The sequence below is a fragment of the Microplitis demolitor genome, chromosome 3 (genome assembly GCF_026212275.2).
Source record: "Microplitis demolitor isolate Queensland-Clemson2020A chromosome 3, iyMicDemo2.1a, whole genome shotgun sequence".
In the NCBI taxonomy this organism is placed as follows: Eukaryota; Metazoa; Arthropoda; class Insecta; order Hymenoptera; family Braconidae; genus Microplitis; species Microplitis demolitor.
The window spans coordinates 20,195,843-20,221,765 of record NC_068547.1 but is presented as its reverse complement, the minus strand read 5'-3'; the positions used below and the strand labels follow the sequence as shown (position 1 = coordinate 20,221,765).

Below are 25,923 nucleotides of genomic sequence, written 5' to 3'. Positions count from 1 at the left end.
AAAATAAATAACAAGATAAAATAAAACAAGAAAAATAAGGAATAGTTTAAATGAATCGCTCGTAAAAGTACAAATTAATGACTTAACATTTTCTATCATTATTTTTTACGTCAAGTCTATTTAACTATTAATATATTTCAGACCATATATCTTTTTTTAATGCTCCTGTTTACAATTAAAATTTTAAAAGGTATAAATAAATAATTTTTCACTATACTTTGACTCGATATAGTTTTATAGCGGCCATAAAAATCTCGGAATAAATAACTACAGTAATTAAAGTTAATTTAGTAATTATTGATGCATTGAAAAATATTTTGCAGTAAGTCTTTTTTTTTTTTTTTTTTTTTTTTTCTAATAATCTTCTGATTTATAAATTAAAAGCATTTATGACTAGTAGTTATGTATTTACTACCTCACAAATTACCTAATACATGACAATTATTTCTTAATAACCATATATAAATATATATAATATAAATACGTAATATCTTTTGTTCAACCGTTTTCAGAGAGTGAATCATTAAAGATAATAAAATCTTAAAAATGCGTAGATTAATTTAATTATTCAAATTTATAATTATTTTTTATACAAAAAAATATATGTATATATTTTAAAATGGATTTATTAAAATTACCGGTAAAAAAATAATAATAATTGACAATATTTTATCATTACATCGATATTCGGTAAAAAATTCCTCAATAAATGGGGCCATTTACCTCGTGTCCAAAGCTTCGGCTTCAGAAGTCCCGATCGTTGTCTTTGGTCTTATCGATTAAACTCATCCTTACATATTCGTTTATACACGGTTTACTGGGTCCAGACGTCTGCCTCTAGAGACCAAATCGAATAAAGTTAAATAAAATGAATGAAACAACACAAGCTGCGAGTTTAAAAAGAGTTAAATGTGTGTTTAAGTAGTTTCGCATAGCAGTGACGTAATAAATAAAAATAAAAACAAGACTTCAAGCATGTCATAGTTTAGTCTACTCTATAAATTGATTTTAAAAATTCTCCATATAAAATATTTTTACATATATTAAAACTTTTTTCTAGTTAATTACCATAAACAATAAAATATCTTAGAGTATTTATAGGACGAAATACAATACGTGTTTTTAAAAATATTTTATTTATAACTACTAAGAAAAAAGTTAACAGATCATTAAAGTCTGTGTTAAAAGTTTCAGATGATTAATTATACAGCATCAAAAAATGACATGTGTCAGTTTGCATGGATGTGGGAGTGTGTTAGGTAAAACCGCAATGATAGTCAGCCAGGCGTCTGTCACAATCAACGGGTGTGTTCGTTTTCTCGTGCAGGCATAATATAAAGAGAGTGGAGGTCGGCATGATGCGCTTGTTATTGAGCCAAGTAAAGGGAGTGAAGTATATACTCTTCTACATATATATATATATATATATATATGTAGAAGAGTAGAGTAGGGCAGAGTAAAGCAGAGATATATTGAGGAGAGACGAGAGGAAAAAAGCCAGCGATCAGTGTGGTACTCAGTAAGTCAGCTGATGTCATGTTTCGTTCAGTTCAGATGACAGTATTCTATCCTATTTTATCGCAGTAATTTTATCTGCTAAATGTAGCTATGATCTTTTCCGTTTTATTATTTATTTTTTACCCTTTACTCACTAGACAATTGAGCTATTACTTTTAAAGTAACCCAATGAAAATGATGATTTGTTAATTTAAAAATAAAAATTCTACAAATAACTCTTTCTATTACTTGAAACTTGCTCGATATGTATAAAAATTTATAATGATATATTGTTTATTATGGATTACTATAAGACTTTCTCTCTCGAGGTCAGCCAATGGCGATCAAACTTGACAGTTAATATGTTTTTGTTACAGTCTCTTTGTCGTTGTTGATGTTGTTGTTTTAATTTTGTTATTATAAAGTGAATATTCGTGAGCTTCAAATTTCTTCCTCGAGGACATGATGTCGAGTAGAGAGTCTCAAGAGTCACGAATCTTTGTTGAGTTTGCTGGTCATTATCTAGCTGGGTCCATCGGCGTATATTATCCTTCGCGAATCCACTTCCTTGTTTGTAGTCACGCATCCATGGGGGACAAATGGCGATAAGGTTATATTGTATATCTTTATGTACTCCACAATCCCACAACAACAATAATAATATTAGTATGTATATCTATACATACACATATATACGGGGCACCATCGGGGTCGGAGCATACATACCGAAGAGAAAGTTTATATTATTTATATCTTTGAATCTTTATTATTTGATTACTTTGACTAATCAATTAAAAGATTGAATCACACAGATATTTAATTAAAATTGTTAGCAATTAATTAATTTTTTAAAATATATGCACGTATTAATTACATGTATGAAGAGAAATTTTTTTTCTTGCTAAATTAATTTACCATCAGATATATTTATGGTGGTGTAGCAAAAGTAATTCTATTGTTGCGGAGCAATTTTCACGTACGTTAATTATTTATATTATAAATATTTTCGAATTAAACATTATCACAACAACAACGGGACGAAGAGGTCAGGCATGCGAGAAAGTGGGGCAGTGTAGAAACGTTAACCTTTGCTGTAATATTATCTTGTTGGTGGTAGAGTAGTCTTGTGTGTTGTGCGCTGATCTATACACACGTGAATGTGTGCTATTAGTCTACACTAGAGTCTAGAGTAGACTGTCGCACATGTCATGTGTGACATGAACTAAATTAAGATAAATTTAAAAAAAAAACTGTTACAATTTTTACCATCGAGTTCCAAATTGATTATTATTAATTGTATGAGTATAAAAAAATTAATTTGTTAAATTTATAAATTGACTAACTTTTGAATGAATTTTTTTACGACTGAGTAATTGAGCAGAAATGGAAAAATTTAATTGTTTATTTTAAAATTAATTGTTAATATTTAATAGTGAGTTTTATTTGTCATTTTTTTCAGTCTAGGCAAATAAATCAGTAGTCGTATGAGTAACTTTAAATTTATCATTACATCATAATAACGTCAGACTGCAGTTAAATTTAATTTTGGGTCATTAAAAGCACCTAATTTCTTTATACCTAAATATAAAACAACTTCCGGAGGTCATTAACAGTAACAAAAGATGTAATTATTATAAATTCAACTAATTATCATTTATTTTAAACTTTTTCTTACGAATCCGAAACAATGATTGTTTTTTTTTGCATACTAAAATTAAAAAGAAAAAAAAAGTCTTTTTTTTATGCGTTTTAGATGATAGATATGGGTATGTATGAATGTAATTTGTCTGGTATGAGAACAAGTGACTTCCACGGTTTTTTAAGACCTGCAGTATCATGAAATTTCCACGATTACGAGTCTAGGTACATTACGGGCCACGCCCAGTCATTAGATTTGCAAGGCCTCTCGTGCGCAGTCTCGAGACAGTGTAAAAAAAGAATAAAAAATAATAGCAAGCCAATGTGAGAAAGCAAGATGTGATGATGCATGATGTGATGGTTACTGTTTGAGAGATTGAGTATTACAGAAACGCCCTCGCTGAATAGATGACGCGATCTTGTCGGCGCGTTTGCGTGAAAATCACAAACTAATTTTACCCTGTATATTTTTTTTTTTATCCCTGCAAAACGTGCTGCACTTGCTGTATGATGTGTTTACAGACTATATAGTACACAGGAAATTGATGGAAAAAGTAAACTATTGCCGAAGACATTTTAATAAACAAAATTTATGTAATTTCAAGTTAATTAATTTTAAAAATTTCGGTGTTATTGTCTGTTCGTTATTTTGAATGTATGTAAAAGCGATAACGATCGAAATATCTAATTGATTACGTTAATTTTTATTTTAATAGAAACTTATCGAAGTTTGAAATTGATGACATTGATTGTTCTTAATAAGTTAAAGAGAATTTTGACAGTCCATGGAAATAAAATTTCTTATCTTTCAGAGCCAGTCGATAAAACAAAAATTTAATCTTTTACTAATTTAAATTTGATGTATTTAAAAAACCACTAGGTTAATTATTATTAATTGTCAATCAACAAATTAATGATTTAGAAAAAATGAAATTAGTAAATAACAGGACAAAAAATATTTTCAATGATCTACTTATGATCTAGATGATAACCAGTTGAGATATTTTCTTTTAAAACTAATTAACATATGGATTTATTTATAAAAATTTTTTTAAAAATGCCTACAATGAGGTAATCGACATAAATCTAAACACGTAACACCTTGTTGCACCTGCAAAAATGCACGAAGCATTGTGTCAAGGACATGCGTTAGTCATATCTATCTTGGTCGACTATATACAGCTTCAAGCGTGAAATGGATAATAAGAACAAAAAAATGAAAAAATAGCATAACTGGAAAAATCATCGCATTCTGAATTTTCTCCTTGCTCTTGACTCAAAATAACTGAATAAATAATTGAGTACGCAGACATTTATTTATTGCACATGAAAGCTGTTATACATTATTGACATGGCTTATAGATTATCAGTTATATAAATATATGTTTGAAATTAATTGACATGTGACTTGAGATCTTGACTCGGATCATTGAATGAAATCTCGTTAATTAATTAAGATACACCGTTATGCATAAATTATAGTTATAAATACTCATTTTTTATTGAACACTACACTCTTTTAATTGGACTAAAATCGATTAAATTGTATACCAGTACAACGTCAATTTACTAAAGAATAAAGAATAATTTCGAATAATTATTCCATTAATTTCAAACAAATTATTTTAATCCAAGATTCTTGTGCTGGAAATTGTTCTATACGAATCTTCGGAAGCACAACTCTCAAAAATGTGATAAATTAGCCTAATTTTTTTTTTTATAAGCTTTGTATTTTTTTGTAGCAAAAACTTTTTTGCAAATTTTCGTTTAGTTGCAGTTAATAAAAAAAACCGATAATTCACGAAAAACAACAGCCATTTATTATTTTTCTTTATTATTATTTCTAATTTTTTTTCCACAAACTACTGGCAGCAGCACTGGTGACAGTAGGGTTGAAAAATAAAAAGCGACGTCTAATGAAAAAAAGGCGGAATATTTTAAAAAAATTTCAAATAGCAGAAATTGAACTAAAAAATATAAAATTTTTTTTTGTTTACAGAAATTGCAAAAGTACGAGCAAGTTTATTTCAAATAAGTGGTGTCAAGAAAGAGCCACTGACATTACCAGAGCCAGAAGGAGATATTATTACACTCACAGAAAAAGTTTATGTACCAGTAAAAGAACATCCAGATGTAAGTACTATAAATTTATTTAAAAATAATAACACCCACTGGTTAACCTAACTTTATTACAATTAATGTTTAATCGTAACTATAATTCAAAATTTTTTTTCAATCATAAATTAATTATCATCATATACGGCTAATATCGTGAGTATTAATAATCGATAAGACCGTCGCGAATTGAATCAATTGGTTCCCCTAGATTTTTTCTATCAGCTTGACTCACGCGTATAATAAAATTAATGAAGCGAAATAGAGGTTCCAATAATACCAGTTGATCTAAGCTGAAAAAAAAATTATCAAGAGTTAGCAGCAGCAGTAAACTGTAATTGATGTAAGATGAAATGAATTAACAAAAAAAAAAGTATAGGTGATTGGATACTTGTCCGCCTACGAGTGTGTAGAATATTGAAGCCGTCTCTAGTAATCGCTTCAATAATAATCCTCATGTTGATACGCCTCAATGATCATTCAGAAGAAAACAAATAAATAATTTTATAACTTTTTTTTTTTTTTTTTTTCATTACTTGACACAAAAAAATTATTTTTATCCATGTAATAGGTTTTCTTCATGTTCGGGATCTCTAGTAAAAAATTTTTACCGATACATACAATACATATACATATATATATTTTAAAATATAATTTGATTTACATAAAACAGTAGTTTAAAAATAAATAAAAGGGACATAGATAAATGTTAGAAGTAATAAATAATAAGGATCGAGGTTTTGAGGTTCTCAAAGGTACATTAGTAGCCTTCAGCAACAAGGGGATGAGAGAAAACGAAAAGGAGAGCCAGCAGCATCCAAGAGAAATGTGTGTACAGCCAGGCGTTTATTTTAGTCTTATGCCGAGAATAGATCCCGAGAACTGCCGTACAACACGCACTACCTCCTCAAATCCCTAAATACACACATACATACATACATACACATATGCACATATATACTCATAAATATATATAGACACATATCCTGTAGTGTATTCTGCATCCAAGTTATTATAACGAGGCCGTAGACTTTTCATCTCTCGCTCTTAAAACGAATGTTTTCTCTCATCTTACCATCAGCAGGATGTTAATGTTTGGACACACCACTGGACGTTATATATACACACGTCAGCTAGCGATACACTTTAATATCATATTATACTTTATATATTTACTTTTAACTAAATTTTCATCTTGCAATTATTACTCCGACCTCGTTTACTTTCCTCAAGATAGAACATGTACCACTCGTTGTTTTATTATTGTCATGAAATTTAACCCAATGCCTTGTGTATTATTGGTTATAAGCTCCGAGATCTGTATTATATTTTCCCACCTACGCATACAGGCATTCAGGCCATTTGTTTATTTATATTTACTCTGTTTATATATATATACATATACATGTATTATTAATAATCACAATATTCAGAGCAGCATATAATATCCCGGTGTTTTACACACGTTAACAACAACAACAGCAGCGGTAACAACTATTAATGATTAATCAATCTTCATATATTTTGTTTTTTATTTTTCACTGCCATTCATTCTATACAAGTATATACATAATATACCAAGCATTTTAATTAATACACTACAAGAGATTTTCTGACGTCTATAATTTCTCTTACTCTTAATACAGTAGAGATAAATAACGCATTGATTGATGATATAAAACATGACGTTTCAAATGATATATATCTACTACATGTAGTTATTAGATTGGTTTAGTTTTATTTAAACCCAGCACTCATTAGTTTGGATTATTAAGAATTTTCTTAGTTTTTTTTTTTTTTTTTATCTTGTACATGTATTTTATTTTTAGTTAATTTTATTTAGAAATTGTAGTTCTTGTAGAAGATTTAAATTCAAAATAACCGAGACATTTTGGGTGATACTATATGTAGTAAGGCCTATACGGTCCATTAATTTCTTGGGTTAATGCTCGGACGGTGGCGCACCTCATCTATTGTTCATAAATAGTCAGATTGGGGCCGCGACGACGATCACGTTAAGATAAAAACATGTGTCTCGTGTTTCTTCACACAATTTAATCTCTGAAATACAAGGCAGTATCACAAGCAAAAATAATTACGCTAAGTCTGTCGGACATTTGTGTTAAATTAACCAAATCCGCAGATACATAGTTTACTTTTTTATTCAGACATAATAAAATCCGTTAACAAAAATAAAAATTTTAAATTCCGTAAAGTTAAATTAACTTTAAAATCCTTTTTTTTATTTTGAAATTCTTAAATAAACAGTGAAATAAATTCAAGAAGCTCACGAGTTTTATTTTTGTATAGTGTGGAACTATTCTAAAAAAAGCTACACTGGATTCCACATGATCGGGTTTCCCTTTCTTTACCCGGTGACTTTACGCGTTTTATTGCAGATGCAGTTGTAAAAATTATTATTATTTTTAAAAATACATTTTATAGTTTAAATTAAGAAAATAAAATATAGTTTACTACTTTTAAATTTAATTATTTATTAAATTATGAATATTGATTGCAATAAATTATTAAAATAATTTTAGTTTATTTTAAATGTATGTAAATCCAGATGGTAGGAATATATTTTGATAATCAGATATATTAAACGTTTTTAAATCCTATTCATCTTTCGATTTCCCAGAATGCTTCCTCAAGACTTATAGACACTTCATACTCTCATGTGCTGCTGGTTATTGTTACAAATTCTATATTTAATCCTTTTCATACACACATATACATTTTTGTCCATGCTACATGCACACATGTACACTATTTTAAATATACACATCAGTTGAGCACGTGTATTCATATATATATATATATGGATAATAGATATTACACAGAAAAAAAAGATTTTTTGACGCAAGAAATATTCTGCTGCCCAATTTGAAAACACAGTAACTGAAAAAAATAAAATTTTTGAAATATTAATTGAATCATGTTCACAAGACTCCACTGGAACTGCAAATATTAAAAAATCGATTTTTAAAATTTGTCCCTCATTGTGTTTTGAAATGGGCAAAAATTTAGTTTCAATTTATAATGCAAAAATTTTCTTGGGGCGAGGAAAAATTTTTTGCGCGGCGAAATCATTTTTTTCTGTGTAAGAAAGATATATTGAGTGTAGAAGTATTAAATCCTACGTAACATATATAAGAACCACTTAGAAAGTAATCGACGCGTACTGTGTAAGATCGAAAATTTTTACGACAGAGACTCGTTGAGGAATTCTCTTTATGTTAACTCCAATGATTGAGAAACGCCTGAACAAGTTACAAGTATTTCAAATAGCAAACTTAATTGTTTTGTAAAAACATTTTACACTGGGTATTAAAACTAAAATAACTATCCAACCCTAGTTTCCTTTAACATGCATTGCCCAGTGAACCATTATTCTTAAAGTTTATATTACAATATTTATTATATATACATAGACGTATGTATGCATTTATTATGCGTTGCAAAAAGAATATTTTAAAAATATATATATAAATTCAAACCCTCAGTCCGTTAATTGTACGTTAGCAATTACTAAAGGGCAGTATATATTTTACACCGGATGTCACGATTGCGAATCTTTCCGATGTACTTTTTTCGCAACCATAAATATGTAACTCATGCATGAATACTAAAAGGATAAAAAAAAATATTTAATACAACAGTAGAATTAATTTTTTTTAAATTTAAATTTATAACCTAAAAATTTTAGCAAAATATGAAAGTATTTTCCATGAGTTATAAAATAATTGAATTCACATAATTTCATACTAGTGATCTTGGTTCATTTTTATTGTAGGTAATAAATCTTGAATAAATCCAATCTAACAGGTATTTTAACTGTGAGAAATAAATAAAAAGGCCAAGTGACAAATGATCTATTAAAAGATATGAACCAATCAGAATAATGCCGCCATTAAGAGCGATTGAATGTGCCGAGATGAAATTTATTATTAATGATTGTATAATTGCACAGTATAACCATCAATAGTAATAATAATAATAATAATTTAGTTATAGAAAATAAATAAAGTAAATGAAGGGAGCAAAAATGAGTTATTAAAATATTACGTTACGGTCAATCTATACTGTTACATACAGACTGAGAGTAATGCATTGGAGATTGTGTAGTGAAGAAGGCGATAAGAATGACGGTTTAGCCATAGTATTATATGCACAGAGAGTTGATTTGATTTATAAGCTTGCTGCTCGCGGTCGCGCGATTTCTCCAAGCAGGCAACACAACGGCGGCACCTATTATAATGACAACGGGCGCTCCTTCTTTCAAAGCTGGCCTCGCGAGTCGGCGAGCCTTACTTCACATCCTGAATGGGACGCAGTTACGTATCTTCCTACGCATCGGCCCGTGTCCGGCTTCGTGTGGGAATCGAACGTGTACATTTGTCGCGCAAAATATTTAACAAGAGGCAAAAAGGGAAACGGTTATAATACATACATACTACAAATATGTGTATATCCATCCATACATATGAATTATACCAACTGTACAATATTTATACGTAGAAAAATATTTGAAACTCCTCTTCTGTATATATACATATACATATACATATAAACGTAGATATTCAGTATTGAAACACCGTTAAATGCGACGACACACCCACTCGTTTGTCCGGAACTATATACCTAGCCTTTTATGTCGTCCATAAATGTCTTCACTACATAACTCAGGGTTGAAAAGACTTTCTTTAAACTCTGTGTCAAGTGTATACCATATAAATACCTATCCGATAAAATATAATACGTATATAAACTTTCAGATATTTAAAAATGGAAAATATATCAATCGAAACTTGAGTTGTGATTTTTATCAATTATCTAACCTTTTTTTATTGGACTGATAAAATTTATCTCATTTTAAGACATCCCTGATTTATATTAAAAAATGTCCATTGGTCACCCACAATCTAATCTTATCACTCACTCATCCATTCTCAATATAACTGTCGGTTTTTTTTTTTACAGTTCAATTTCGTTGGAAGGATTTTGGGCCCACGTGGTATGACAGCCAAACAGCTGGAGCAAGAGACAGGATGTAAAATAATGGTCCGCGGAAAAGGCTCCATGAGGGATAAGAAAAAGGTAAATAAATGTTTATTTACCACGCCTATAATATATATTCATTATTATTATTCAGTATATAAACTCTTAATAACTTTAAAAAGTATATATTTATTTTTAACCTATTACCTTACCTATATTATAAATAAAATATCATGACATCGTAATTAAGCGGTAGGGCAACAAAGTTTTATACCCGTAACACCGTGAGATCACTATTCCAGATAAATCCAGGAGTTAAAATCTATCAACATTTTTAGTGTCGCAATCTTGAGTTAAGACCATATTCGGTTTTAAATGCTCGTGGAATCGAGGCCTAAACACTCGACACAACTTGATGCAACTCTAATACTGCTGCACACAGTAGTTTAATACACATATATGTAACCCGCATGTGTCAGTATATGACCCGCTCGGGTTTTCTGCTGCTTTTCTAAGTATACATAAAAGATTAACACTCAAAAGCTGCTGACTTATACTTGATCTGCTGATTTGCTACATACGGACAAAACACTCATACTTTTGCTCATACTCATGTGATCACATGGGCAAACAAATATCTCATATCCCATATAAAATCTCATCATACCTGTCGCAGGAAAATGTTGCCAGTTAAGGCGAGCTTCTCTACCTAACATTACATTGCTTTAAACTACTCTATACTCTGTACTCAAGACTAGTGTATTAATGTAATGGATAAAATATAAGAGAAGAGAATGAAGAGTATAGAGAAGGAACAAACTTAAGTGGTCACTGACTTTCAGTACTTTTATTTTTTTTTATATCCCTGTCAGGTAATCCTTCTATGGATTCTCCGGTTCTCTATAGAACCCATCCGCACTGCCAGTCTACAACCATACTCTGGGTGGCTTTTAAACCACTCAGATGTCTTTAAATGTCTATTCATGATTCAACTATTTTTTTATCATTACATTTCACATTATTTTAAATTAAATTTATAGGAAACGGGGGGCAAAACGGGATACCCCCAAAATTTTATAAAAAAAAAAAAAAATTACTTTTGTAAATATAATTGAGTATTATTTTGAATTTTTTTTGTTAAACTTTTTCAAAAATCTAATGTCAGTCGAAAAATATTAATGACTTTTGTTTTATGATAACTGAAATTTTTTTCTATTTACTTTGAATATTATGAAAAAAAAAAAAAAAAAATGTGACGTATTTTAGTCCTCGAAAACTTCGTATTTTCTTGAATACCCTGTTTTACTCCGTTCCTATATAAATGTTAGCTTCTGCCATACAATAACCGGTAACCATTAAGTTATTTATTATTTTTGCATTATTACTATTATTATTATTATTATTATCATAAAACTTAATGCTTTGAAATTCATTATTTTATTTTACTGTACAACTAAATAATCATTCATATATATATAATATATATGGGTACTGCAGCACGATCTTTTGCAAATCATTATAATAAGTCTTGTCAATCAGACAAATTGCCTCTTTTTCAACGTCAAACCTATCTCGCTTGAGGGACAGATGTTTCGCATCACTTTGAATACGAATATATTGAACGTACGAGAAAAAAAAATATTAAAATTTAAAAGAAAAATTAAGCATACGTCAATCAGATATTTATATACATGCTTATTTTTACTTGTCTGCAATATTGTTAAGATTGAAGGCGAAAAAAAATAATTTCGAAGACGCGTAATAGAATTAGCAGCAATACTTTGCTTTTGAATATTAACCATTACTCATCACATACACTCTTACTTTTAATTCATTCATCATTTTTAATCTCGATCAAAATAAAATATAATGAACAAAGAAAAAATGATAAAATAAACACCATATATTAATAAATATAAAATATTAGTGCATAAAATATAAATCATTGTTTTCAAGCTGCGCTTATGGCAATCTTGTGAAAGCTCTTGTAAGTATTTTATGTAATAAGTTTAACGCAAACTCATATTGTTAATCTTTGAGCATAATAATTATTTATAATGCATTTATATTCTTTATACATTTGCACACAATATTATAATATATGTGTTATTAATTATTATATTTACAATACATGATAATTGTCTTATTAATGTTTATATTTTACTTAGCCAATGCATGATTAATTTTTATTTACTTTATTTATTACATGGCCTTGCTGGTTTATCAGTTTCTATGAAAAATAAGTCGCTAAATTTAATTATTATGTTGTTAGTATATGTAATATACTATATTATATATTTATAATAAAATTATTTATTAAATAAATGACACTTGAGTATCTTTGCACAAAAAAGAAGAATTTCTTGGCGCGAAAAATATTTTTTATTGTTAATTGAAGACAAAAATTATTTTCTCACTTTGAAAAATTTTTTGGTTTCAAAATTTATAATTTTAAAAATTTCTTGGGGCGAGTGAAAATTTTTTATGCCAAGAAATCCTTTAGTTTTCTGTGTGTAAGAAAAAAATGAGTAAAATAATAAATAAATAATTGTAAATAAATTAAACAGGAGGAGCAAAATCGAGGCAAGCCAAACTGGGAACACTTGACGGATGAGTTGCACGTGTTGCTGACGGTCGAGGACACTGAAAACCGTGCGACACTTAAACTTGCCCGTGCTGTTGAGGAAGTTAAAAAGCTTCTAGTGCCCGTGGTGAGAGAGTTCTGATTATTTATATACATTTATAATATTTACTTAATCTTACTCTCGAAAACTCACTCTCTAAACATATTTATTTATTAATTATTAATTAATAAATAATTCATTTTAAAAAGTTAACAATAATGCAATCGTGATATTTTTACAATCTGATTTTTTTTTTCTCTTGATAATTTAACTCGACACGAGGTCATGTTCTTATTTATATAATAGTATAACTGATAGTACATAATAAATAAATTAAAATTTTTAATTTTTAATAATAAATAAAATAGATTTATGATGACAATATTATTTGATAATTATATAAATTAGGACACGATAAATTTATTGTCAGTTAAAATTTATAAATAGATTTCAAAATAAATCTTTCGATAATATAACATCTGAACAATTAAATATTTAATGTGCAATTAAAAATGCTGAGAGAAAGATAAAATAAATAATATAAATATAATAATTATTTTTCAATAAATATGTAAATTAGATACTGACGGTAATATCGATTGTTAGCAGGCTGAAGGGGAGGACGAATTAAAGAAGAGACAATTGATGGAGCTTGCAATAATAAACGGCACTTATCGAGATTCAAATACAAAAGTTGCAGCAGCAGCAGGTACATCGACACGTCGCATCGATGTCTTTCTTAAGTCACTGGGCATTAATAAACAACAATACAACAGCAACATCATCTAACAACATAACATGTTTATCTTACTTGTAGTTATTCATTACTACTATTTTATATATATAGAAATCACTACATTGCAGTTATTGTCTAAATGAAAGACAATGTATACTTATATATTTATTATTATCAGTGCCTCACGATATAAAATTAAGTATATAACAGATTTAATCAATGAGAAACGCACGAGCTTGCTTGACATAACTTAAATACACACCTATTTCTCTCTTAAATCGATTGTCATATCAAGAGAATATTATTATCCGTTAGTGGCATGCCTTTCTCTCTTTACTTGGCTCGTGTTTTATCCAAGCTCGTGTTCCTATAATGTGATTACACGGGCGATAACGAGGAAACTACACGTTTATAGATATAGACTAGAGACACTATGGGAAACTGATACTCTTGATGTAATGGTAAATTATTCGCGAGCTACTACTATGCGCCATGTACCTACACAAGACATAAAAAAGTAACCGCGCATCTTTAAACCCAAGAAAACAATAGAGATTCTCTGTATCAACGGTAGTATATTATCGTTAGTAGTTACCGCATATAAAATCGCTTAATCATTTAAAAGTTCAATGAATCGTATTTTTTTTTCTCTTTCTATTTTTACTATCGATACACAACTTCCTCGAACGTATGTAGCAATAATAATTATTAATAATATTCTCAAAGCTGCCAATAATTGAATTATACTGTTAGTTAGCTGAAGATTTATGACGTTATAATAAATGACAATATAAATATAAATAAATAAAAATATATTTGGATTCATTAACAGCAACATGGTGAGTTGTAAGAGTGCCAAAGCGGTCGCGAAACTCTAAATTACATTTTCTATATAGCTTAAACAGTTCTATTTCATTAAAATGCCCTCGGTGAGTTCGATGCAGAGTACTTTTAGCTAGACTTTGCTGCTTGACAGGCTTAACTTGCACACGCAATCTGTAAGTACGTTGCCAAGTCTATCGTCTAAATCAAATTTAATCTTACATTAGACTTCTAGACTTTTTGATGTATACTATGCTCAGCTTTAGTGAAACGTAAACCCAAACAAGCTCATAAACCGTTTAATTTTTTTTAAACTTTTAAATTACATTACTTTCAACAGTACTTCTGTTGATGAAAGCCCAGTAAATCATACACATATAAGTATAAATATATATCTATATATATTTAATCATTATGCATATAATTTATAAACTCTCTTCCTCCAATGTTTTAAAAACTTACTGTAATTTAAATTGTTAATAATAATTGGAGATTCATTTATTTACAAAATTGTTGTTGTTTTAAGAAGAAATAAAACACTAATGCCCAGTGTACTTGAAAGACAGTTGATGTTTATTGATTTAAAATAATATTATTGATAATAATAATATCCAGCCTAATGAAAAAGACAAAGAACACATTCTAATAATTAAAATTTCAGCGTTTGACATTGCAGCGTGTGACGAAGAGTGGAGACGTGTCGCAGCAGCAGCTGCTGAAACTCAACGTCTTCTTCCTGGTTTAGGATCGCAAATGAGATCACCAAATGCACCACTAGGTGCTCCGTTAATATTATCACCGAGAATATCCGTCCCGACAACAGCAGCCTCACTATTAAATGGTTCAGGGCCACCAGGATCAATATTATCTGCTGGTGATCCACATGGTTTAATTTACACACCTTACGCTGATTACGCAAACTACGCGGCATTGGCAGCATCACCTCTTCTCACCGAGTACGCTGACCATTCTGGTGGGTTGTTTGCTCGCTGACGCTAGGCCACGAGCTCGGTTAAATTTTTTTTTAAACAGAAAACAATATTATCTGCACTCTTATGTTAATTTAAATTATATTATTATTTTTTCTTTTTCTTTATCTAGCTGTTATTAATCCACTACCGACATCGTCATTGTTGAATTATTACTCGCGCATTAATTAATAGGGTTAGATCAATTTTTATTTTATCAATGCACAGAAAAAAAGTTCTCGAGTGAAAGTAAATATTCTCGAGTCAAGAAATTTTTTTTGAAATTTTTTCGGATAAAGTAGAAATCTCGGGCAAAGAACTCGAAGAAATAAGACTTTTTTTAAAGAATAAAATTTCTCGATATCTCGCTTAGTTTTCGAGAAAATGCGATTTTTTAAAAAAACTTAAAAATTTCATAGATTTTAATATCTTTAATTTTTTTTGTATTTTTTTCTGGGAGGTACATTTAAAGACGAAAATTTTGAAAAAAAAAAACGTCTGAATTAGTCCATTTTTTAAGAAGACAGATATTTGAAAAAGTCTTTTTTCATCGAGTTCTACAAGAATTCGCTGTCATTTGGCGGCGCCACGGAAACCGTAGACTTCCCGAAATCTGTGACCAAGACAAATTCTCTTGGCTCAAGAAAATCTTGACTTAGTTCTCGAAAACGTTTGTCTTAAAAAATATTGTTTTGACTCTAGATAATATTTTTTTCTGTGTATAATAGTTAAATCGGTACAGAAATGATGATGATGATGATAATGATGCCGAGTGGGCCATATAGAGATATAAGCAGTAGATAAAGAAGAAAGAATAAATAATAACGAATAAATTTAAAATGATATTATTAAATTTAATTGTGTCTTTTACGTTAGGACGTAGGCGTAGTATGTAGGATTGAACAAAAATAGCTGGATCAGTCATTTACTAGTCGCGTCGTAATTGTTTTTAGAGATTTTATACACCCTCGCTCTCTTTTTCACTCTTGAGCTTCAATTTTTGACGACACGTAAGACGCTAGTTTTTTTATTACTATTATTATTATTATTAATAATAAATAATAATATTTCTAATTATTATTTCGGTTATCGATAAGAATTATAAATGAACTTTTATTGCACTCGGTACACACATTACCCAGGTGTTCTTGAATGTTGTTGCGAGGATGTAGATAATACTAGTCGAAAAAAAGAGCAAAGTTTTTTTTTATTGTTTTATTTTATTATTTATTTTTATTTTTTTTGTTTTATTGTGAAGTTGCCATGTGCGTACTAGGGCAGCAGAATACTTTAGGCAATCGTACAATTTTTATCTAGCATAATTACGGATAGGAAACAAATAAAAAAAAAAATAAAGCCAGAATTATTTTAAGGATAAAGAAAATAAAGTAAAGTATGAGTATAAATTGAATTAATAGTAGTTAATAGTTGTGAATATATTGTAGTTAAATTTATATAATATAATATTTGCTCTTCCGGCGTAGAGCACATTACACACTCTCACACATACATTTATATATATAAATATATATGTAAATGTAGTAAGATATAATAGTATAAAGTATTCCGTTAGCCCGTTAAGCAATCTCTACACAGAAGCACTATACGCGTCCGCATACTTACATCGTAACTGTAAGTACGTTGTTTTAACATAACATACCAAACGAAAATATACTCTCTCTAACGGATCCTCGCACATATCCACAAGCGGGGCGTCCAGTCATGTGGCACATTCTCGTGCATTACTCAATGCAATAATCAAAGGCCATTCATTGTTTATTATTTTAATTTACTTTTTTTGTTAGTTAGACATTAAATAGTTTTATGTTTTAAATATTATGAGATTTTTAAATAAAAATATACAGAGATGTATAGATTACGAGTATATATTAGAGTATTATAGATTTTTATTTACAGTTTATCTTCGCGTTTCCGTTACTAATTAAAACTAAAGATGTTCGTTAGGTAGTTAAATAAATTAATCCTGCCTTGAAATGAAAATTCCGCTTAAAGTTAAATTTATTATTTCATTTTTTTTTTTTTTAATTTTATAATTGATAAATTTTTGATCCTTTTTTTTTTAATTAATTAATTAATTGTATTTAGTTGGTTTTGTAGCTCTTTTAATTTATCTTTTCTAAGACGCGTCGAATTAACACTACAACGTAATAACTAGAATCTCGAGTGAGAATTCCCCGGGTTTAGTCTAACACGTGGACTAAAAAAAAAATAATAAATAATTTATTTAAAAGTAACAACGATGACTAACTTTATTGGTTCGCCTTTGACTCGCTGACCCCGCGTTTTTTTTTTTTTTTTTAATAATCCTAATAACAACAACGATAATTAATTAACATTACAGTTAATTTGTATTATTTTAATTACCAAATCTCTGTACTATGTCTGCCCACGTTACATCCGCTCTAATAACTTTTAATAAGAAAACTCTAATACAAATGCCACCATCAAATTAATTAAAATAAATAATAATCTCTATTAATTAAATTAATCCCGATTAAAAAATATTAATTGTTAAATTTAACGCGAGATTTTATTTGAGTATTAACACAATCGATACGAGAGACCGAGATAAAATGTATTTAAATAAATAAATAAATAAATTTAATAAAAATATATATACAAATATATAAATCGGTCGGTGATAGGTAGGCTGTACGTAGGGTTTTAGGCAAACCATAGGTGTAGGTGAAGAAAAAATAAATAAAGGATACCCAGGGACCAAACGAAAAACTAAAAACGCGTTAATCTTATGAGGACTGATGGTTCTAGCACATACTTGTAGGTGTTTATTTAAATATAAATTAATATATATATATGATGTATCGATACGAAAACTAGACGTTGAAGATCATATCTTGTGAAAATAATCCGAAAGACTTGATTAGTTTACGCTCACGTCGATTTTTTTTCTTATTTTAGTTGAAATTATAGCGTATATTTAATGAACAAAAATATGAGCAAGTGACAAATTATTGATGATACTCATTAGACCAGATTTTTTTTAAAGATTAGTCTTTGACGGTAAATAAAAATCAAATATATATATTTATAATATATAAATATGTACCGTTATCACGCAAGATATTTATGTAAATTATTTTATAGATATATTTAATTTTATTTTTTATAATTCAAATTAACGTCAGTAATTTATAGTAATAAATATTAAAATCAAATAGGTATATATATATGTATATATGCATACATATATATGTATATATACATATATATATATTACTGAAGTTATAGTGCAGGATATAGAAAATTTATTTTAATACTTATTGTTACGTATGAGTGTAAATGGCTGGTTATATACATATATATTTATATAAATTAAGTTTGCGTACTATGAATTACCTGATTTCATTTGAGAATCAAAATATATAGGAGACATTTCAAACGTTTTATCTTTTTTTTAGCCATATACTTTACATAAATATAAGTGAGACCGCAATATGCAGCAGATATTTTTTTTTATTAAAACATCACACTACTTATATAGATTTTTATATTTATAACTTTTTAAAACTATTTTGTTGACTTAATAAATTGTTTTTTTTTATTTTTCTATCACTCATATTTTCAAAGCGATATTAAACTACAGCATATACTATTTATTAATAAACTAAATAATTACCATTTTTTTAAATTACAGTATTCAAACAAAAATTTAAGTTGCTAATTATAAAACTATCGCTTCTAAGATTATGAGTGTTAGTATTCTAGCTATCAGCGAACTGCAAGATAATAATTACAGTTATTATTTTAAAAAATAATTATTTCTTGCAATTAGCGATAATCCACAAGCATAATAAAATTTTATTTAAAAATAAAACAAATCATAATAATGATAAAAGTAATAATTATTATTAATTATGATAAATAAATGAGGATTTAGTTTATCCAGTGCATGATTGCGGCTCTACCGACCAGCAATGGAAAAATAATAAATAAAAGGCCATATATAATGCGTGTAAAATTACTGACGATGTTGTATGTTGGGAACAGGTGCAGCAGCCGCTGCAAAGCAGCGTAGGCACCTTGGTCAAATTCGCGAGCACCCTTATCAAAGGGCAGGCGCTCTCTCGTGAATACTGAGCACAGAGTCGCGCCTACCGCGGGAAAGGTTAGTTCTGCACAAGCCTATACATTATAATATGTTACTATGTTTATATAATAGATAATAGATTATATAATATATATATATATACATATATATATGATTACTATTTTTTTTTTCATACTCGCTTAACCAATGTATGAGATAGTCCTCACTCGCACTGATAAAATAGTTGTGTAAAAATTTTTTTAAAATACTTAAATGAATCACTTGATATTCTGAAATACTCGAAATTCTCACACTTAATTATTGACTTCGAACACTCTTTTGAAATATTTTTTTTGTTGGCAATAAAATTTCACACAAAAAAAATTTTACGTAATACTCGTAGTAAATAATTTACAAGCGTGAGAAATATTGTAATTATTATTGTTTCTATTTTTTTTTTTAAATTATTTCCATGTAATTAAACTAAAAAGAGTTTGGACTACGTTTGTGTACCTGTCGCTGTCAGTTTTTAATTAAAAAAAAAAAAATAATTAAGGACAGCTTCCTCTATGGTTGATAACGTCCAGGAGTCGGTTGCCAGCAGTATTACGTTATTAACAAAAAATTAAATAAAAACATATTTTTGTTTTATTGCTCGCGATATCTCAACTCATTGAGTCTTCTCGATAAAACTATAGCTATTTAAATAATTTTTTCGATTGAGAAGATACAATGATAAGTTTTTTAAGTCATACATTGGGAAAGCTAAATTTATAAGAAGGTGTTTTAAACTTGAGAATACTAAGTGATCTTTACTATGAAAATGATAAATATTTAACAACACAAGATTTTTTTTTTATTTATCGTACTTTGGCGCAACTCCCCGCTCCTAGGTCTAAGCAATTCATTTTTATTTATAAATTAATTATTATTATTTGAATAATTAATTAGGATGTATGAGAAGAGGTCATTCGATTATTAGCTTTTGTTTTTTTACCGCCACCGTAAGACGAAAACGTTTATGAAAAAAAAAATTATATTATTATTATTATTATTATTATTATTATTATTATTATTATTATATACACAAAAGGTTGTCGCGAGGATTATTTTGCAGGTGGGTGCGCACCTCCCCCACTAAATGATCCAACACTGCCCATTAATTCAACAAAAAAATTATTGTTTTAGATATTTTATTTAAAATTTAAATTATACTATTTATTTAGCAATTAAATTATTTTGGGCAGTGTATAAAATAAGGCAGAATACAATATTTATTTGGTGCTTATTATTTTAAGATTTAAAAATTATAAATTTTCCAGGATATCATTAATATTATTTTGCATTTTTTGTTATCATTATTATTTTTATCAATTATTATTTGGCAACTTGTGCCTGTGGAACACTTATTGCCCTTCCATTATTTTAATTTGTATATATATATAAATTTATATACATAATAATATTTTACCATTATTGATTATTATTATTATAATTATATGATTATTATATTTGAATAAATATTTATATGAAATAAAAATACTTAATGATGAAGAATTATTTTGAATACATTAGTGAAAAAAAAAATGTTTTTTTATAAAACAGATTTAAGAGGGATGGTTACGTGGTGTGACGCGAACGTTTTCTTTTTACTCGATCAACCATTTTATTTATTTATCAATTAATCATGTATGTATTACCAACATTTATTTATTTACACAAATATATATCTATATATATATCTAACAATCAAAATTGTACATTAATTAAAAAATTTTAAATCAATATTCTCTACTACAGAAAAAAATAATTTTTAGCACCAGAAATATTCTGCACTTGAATTAAAAACAGAAATTTTCTTATGGCTGTAATAAATTTTTTGATAAGAATTTTTTTATCACCAAGTAAATTTTTGTTTTCACTTTATAATGCAAAAATTTTTTGCCGCAAGAAATTATTTTTTTTCTGCGTATAAGATAATAAACAACTTAAATTTTTTGAATTTAATAAATAAATAATTTAGTTGTAAAAATAATTAATCAAATTGATGATTAATTGATGAAGAGTGAAAGGTTTAATGAAAAAGAAAAATTTTTTTTAGCTGTTTGATGCTGTTGTTAAAAGCTGGCGTCCCATCCTAATTAACGAATTATACTAACAAATTATAAATTATTAATAATTATTCATTTACTTCCTTGTATAATCATAGACGCAAGTAATTATCATTCATAGATCACATATATTTATATATAAATTAATCTTAAATAAATTAGTTAACTGCACAGAGCACCATCTTTTTGTTAATATTTATTAATATAATATATATAATAATTAATAAATTTATTTACACTAACAAACAAATGCTCCACATGGCCAAGTTGACACTAACTTTTAATAATTTTTTTCTCATTAAAAAACAATGTTATTAATTAATAATTATAAAATTACGCTTCTAAAATGCCTGGAACTTGAATTATAATACATGATAATAATAATAATAAATCTGTCCTACATGGCACGTGTCTTATTGAAAGCCTTTTCAACCGCTTGCTGATGGTATTTATCATCATAATAATTTCAATTAATAATATGTGCTGTAGGTAATAACAATTTTTTAATTAATGTCTAATTAAACAATAATATGTCACTTATATAGCTCTGCTATGTTGGTGGCAGGTGCACACCCAAGCTGCCTCTAAAATCGGTGGATAATTCGGTGGTTAACATATATAATAAAATTAATTATTTAATATTCGGAACTATAAATAACTCAATAAATAACAATGTCTCAATTAAAATCACTTCTTATTAATTAAAAAAAAAAAATAATTTATGTAAATTTATAAAAACTATAAATAATATCGCGTAATGCATCCATTTGTGAGCTGGATGCAGCTCATAGATAAGTCTATTATATAAATCTAATATTCACGAATGACACTATTTATTTTACTATTTTTTTCTCAATTATATCATTAATTAATCATTTTTATAAATAATAATAATAGATTTTTTTTTATTAACTAACTAAGCCTAGATATTCTTTAGTCTCTTTGCCTGTCCTATGCGCGGGGAGGGTACACGAGCCATAATCAAATTTTTTTTTCATCAATTACTGTTCATTGTGTTTATTAAATCCTGCTGAACACAATTAACCAATGCAGGTCTTATTATTAATAATAATTAATTATTAAAACAAATTTATAAAAATAGTAAATTTTTATTTATAAATATTTAAATATAAATAAATTGCTTCACACTAATTAATAATTAAATGGTGTAAAGCAATGCATTTTTAAAAAAGTACAAATTTATTTAATTATTAATTAATTAATTTAAAAAAAAAAAAAAAATCTTGTTCATAAGCATTTATGTTACAAATCATTGCTTCTCATTAACTCGATTCCTTTTCAAGCTGTCAAGCTATTAGACAAAGTGATAATAATAATATTAAATAAAATATTAATACTTAATTAATAAATTAATAAATAATAATATTAATATTTAATAGTTTCAATAAAATCATAATTTACTAACAATACTGTTTTTTTTTTCTTTTTTTTTCTTTCTTGTTAACCCTGGTTGTCGATGGCCTGTAGGCTTGGAGTGCTAACAATGGAATCCACTCGCCCCGTGCTAACACCTGGACTCTGGACACAGCATCCGCGTAATGGTTCGCCACCCAGCTGAGAGTATTCGCCGTCCACGCGTCACCAGCCCTCTTCGTTCAAGCTTATCCATCCTGTCTCCTAAAGATAATTTATATATTTTTTAATCAAATATATATATGGTTTTATTGTTTCAAACTTATTCAATAGATCGATCAATCGATCAATCAATAATTTGAAATTAAAAAAAAAATAATGCATATATTTAATATTCATTATTTTTTTGGTACCAATTAATTATTTTGCTCCGAATTATCAGAATCATATTTAAATCATTAGGTCGTGTAAATACGACCTAGAGTACTTATATATAAATAAAAAACGGCAGCAAGTTGATAATTTGTTTAAATATTAACAATAATTGAAAGAATAATTACGTCAAGAAGTACAAGTTTTAAATCGGCTCGAGTTCATAATCTTCATACCATTCAAGTCTTGATGTGGATAAGCTACACTTCAACTGGGTATATGGCGTCTACAATATCTTTTTCTTATATTTTTTCTTTATATATATATTTATATATCGCGTTACTAATTACAAAGGGCCTTATATTTTTTTACGACCTTTCGGTTTCAGAAAGATCTCTTAAGCCCAAGGGCGTATAATTTTTTTTTCATTGCCAATTTTTTTCTAGACTTATTTAATGGCCAAAAATTTTTAGCTTTAAAATAAGTTGACAATATGATCAGCAATTAAAAAAAATTACACTCCCTTTGGGTTTTAAGCTTAGCGACTACTGCCAAAAGATATTATATAATTTTTTTTTCATTACCAATTTTTTTGTAATGATACTCATGTTAGCCGACGTCTAATAATTTTTGGATTTCTTTCAAAACGATGAAATAAAAAAAAAAATATTTGAAAAAATTGCACTTATAGTTTTTAAAATTTTCTACATGTGCATATTTTTATTTTTTTTTTTTTTTCTTATAATCGTTTTGTTGAATAAAAATTTTGGGTTTTAAACTTAGAGACCAAAACCAGAAGTGCATATAAAAATATGTCCTTTTGGAATTAGTGACGCAATATATATATAAATATATAATATTTACACATAATTAAGTTTTATATAGATAATAAATATATTACCAATTTTTGCGTATATAAATTACAAAGACGATTAAGAGAGGTATTAATAAAATTAGCCAGTGCTATTTTTATTAATTCATTAATATTATCATTATCGTAACTATAATTAATAAAATATAAAATCTATTTGTCAATAAATCTATTTGAGGATAGATCAGCAATATGGCTGAGGTAAAAAGTGCAATATTGTTTAAAAACTCACAAAGAAATATCCATTTCTTTCACTTGAGTTTTCTCTCAATAATTTTGTTATTATAATTATATTTAGATGTTTATTTTATTCAATCATTTATTACTATTAATTTAAATATAAATGATATTCTCTGATTAGTTTTGTCTTTTAAAAGTCTAGTGGAATTGTTTTTCATAATTGAATAGATAAATAAATTAATTATCGTGTGAAATTCGACGTACGTTTTGTGAAGTATTTTATAAAATGAATAAATTTCGATATTAAATAAAATAATTGAATAAAATGAACAATAAATATATAAGGAAAGATCTGTTGTTAGTATTTATGACAGTTATCATCACGATTTTATTTTAATTGCTTATTATTGCGAGCAAAAAATCAATCTGTTGTTATCATTTATTGCAATACGAGAATTATTAATCATAAATTTAATAGAATATATTCATATATATGATACTGAAAGTAGTAGACATTAATCATTTTTTTATTTTAAATAAAAATATAAAATACTTAGAGGAAAAAATTTTAAAATGCGTCTATAAGAATTTCAAAAATTTATTTGTATAAATTATAAATAAAAAAAATAAATAATGCATTTTTTGAAATTTAATTTACACTACATCCGTTTATTTAAAAATTACAATAATTTTCAAATGTTTGCTACATTTATGATTGTTAATTACAATTAGATATATACAATTAAAAATTGTATCATTATACAATTGAATGTAATTTCTGTACATATTAATTTCAATATAAATTATTTATTTATAGACGTTTTTTTATAAAAATGATTAAATATTGACGATTTATTATTTTCCAATATTTCTATCATACATCGATTGTCGACAATAGTATTTAAATATATATATATTAAAATTGTCAGATGTCTGTTACCTTTAGTATCATATACATTCATATATTTACATCTATACTAAACGAATATAAGTAATGAATGTATGAGAGCCTGTATGAGAGATTTACTTAACGATTATTATCATTAATTCATTACATACATATAAATATATATATAAATATATGTGTGTGTGTAAAACAAAGAATGAAAAATATTAAATTATATTTTCGTTTATTTTTTAGATCTGCCATATATATTATTATAAGAATTATATTTATACGTTATATAATTATGATTGATAATAATAATAAAAAAAAAAAATACAAGAAAAATCATGTGCCCATTACGTTGAATTAACGAAATACTATATTATATTTAATTTAAATAACTGAAACTTTTAGGCATGATTTGAATTGTAACTCGTGTTGCCTGTATATAACAACATTTGATTTAATTAATAAATAAATTACTACTATAGATATTATATTAATAATATATAAGTACCGTGAACAAACAAGTGTTCTGCAATCTACTTAAAATAACGTTTGGTATATATAATATATATTTAGAAAAAATATCTGCTTGAAAATTCAAATAAAAATTTGAAAAAAAAATTTTTCATAATAAAGTAATTGCACTTTTATTT

General features: G+C 27.3%; 1 protein-coding gene across 3 annotated transcripts in view; it reads left to right on the top strand.

Moving 5' to 3' along the window:
* The window catches only part of LOC103579203 (protein held out wings), a 40,934-nt gene extending 15,697 nt beyond the window's left edge, over positions 1–25,237 (top strand). Inside the window, exons 2-8 of one of the 3 annotated variants that reach the window (XM_008560534.3) lie at positions 5,135–5,268; positions 10,234–10,350; positions 12,819–12,962; positions 13,482–13,584; positions 15,095–15,406; positions 19,431–19,548; positions 23,070–25,237. In XM_008560534.3, coding sequence (XP_008558756.1) covers positions 5,135–5,268; positions 10,234–10,350; positions 12,819–12,962; positions 13,482–13,584; positions 15,095–15,406; positions 19,431–19,513 — 893 coding nt within the window. In that variant the 3' untranslated portion in view covers positions 19,514–19,548; positions 23,070–25,237. The remainder of the gene's footprint in view (positions 1–5,134; positions 5,269–10,233; positions 10,351–12,818; positions 12,963–13,481; positions 13,585–15,094; positions 15,407–19,430; positions 19,549–23,069) is intronic. The other 2 variants (XM_008560536.3, XM_053737834.1) reach the window with 2 other exon arrangements.
* The last annotated feature ends 686 nt before the right edge of the window (positions 25,238–25,923 follow it).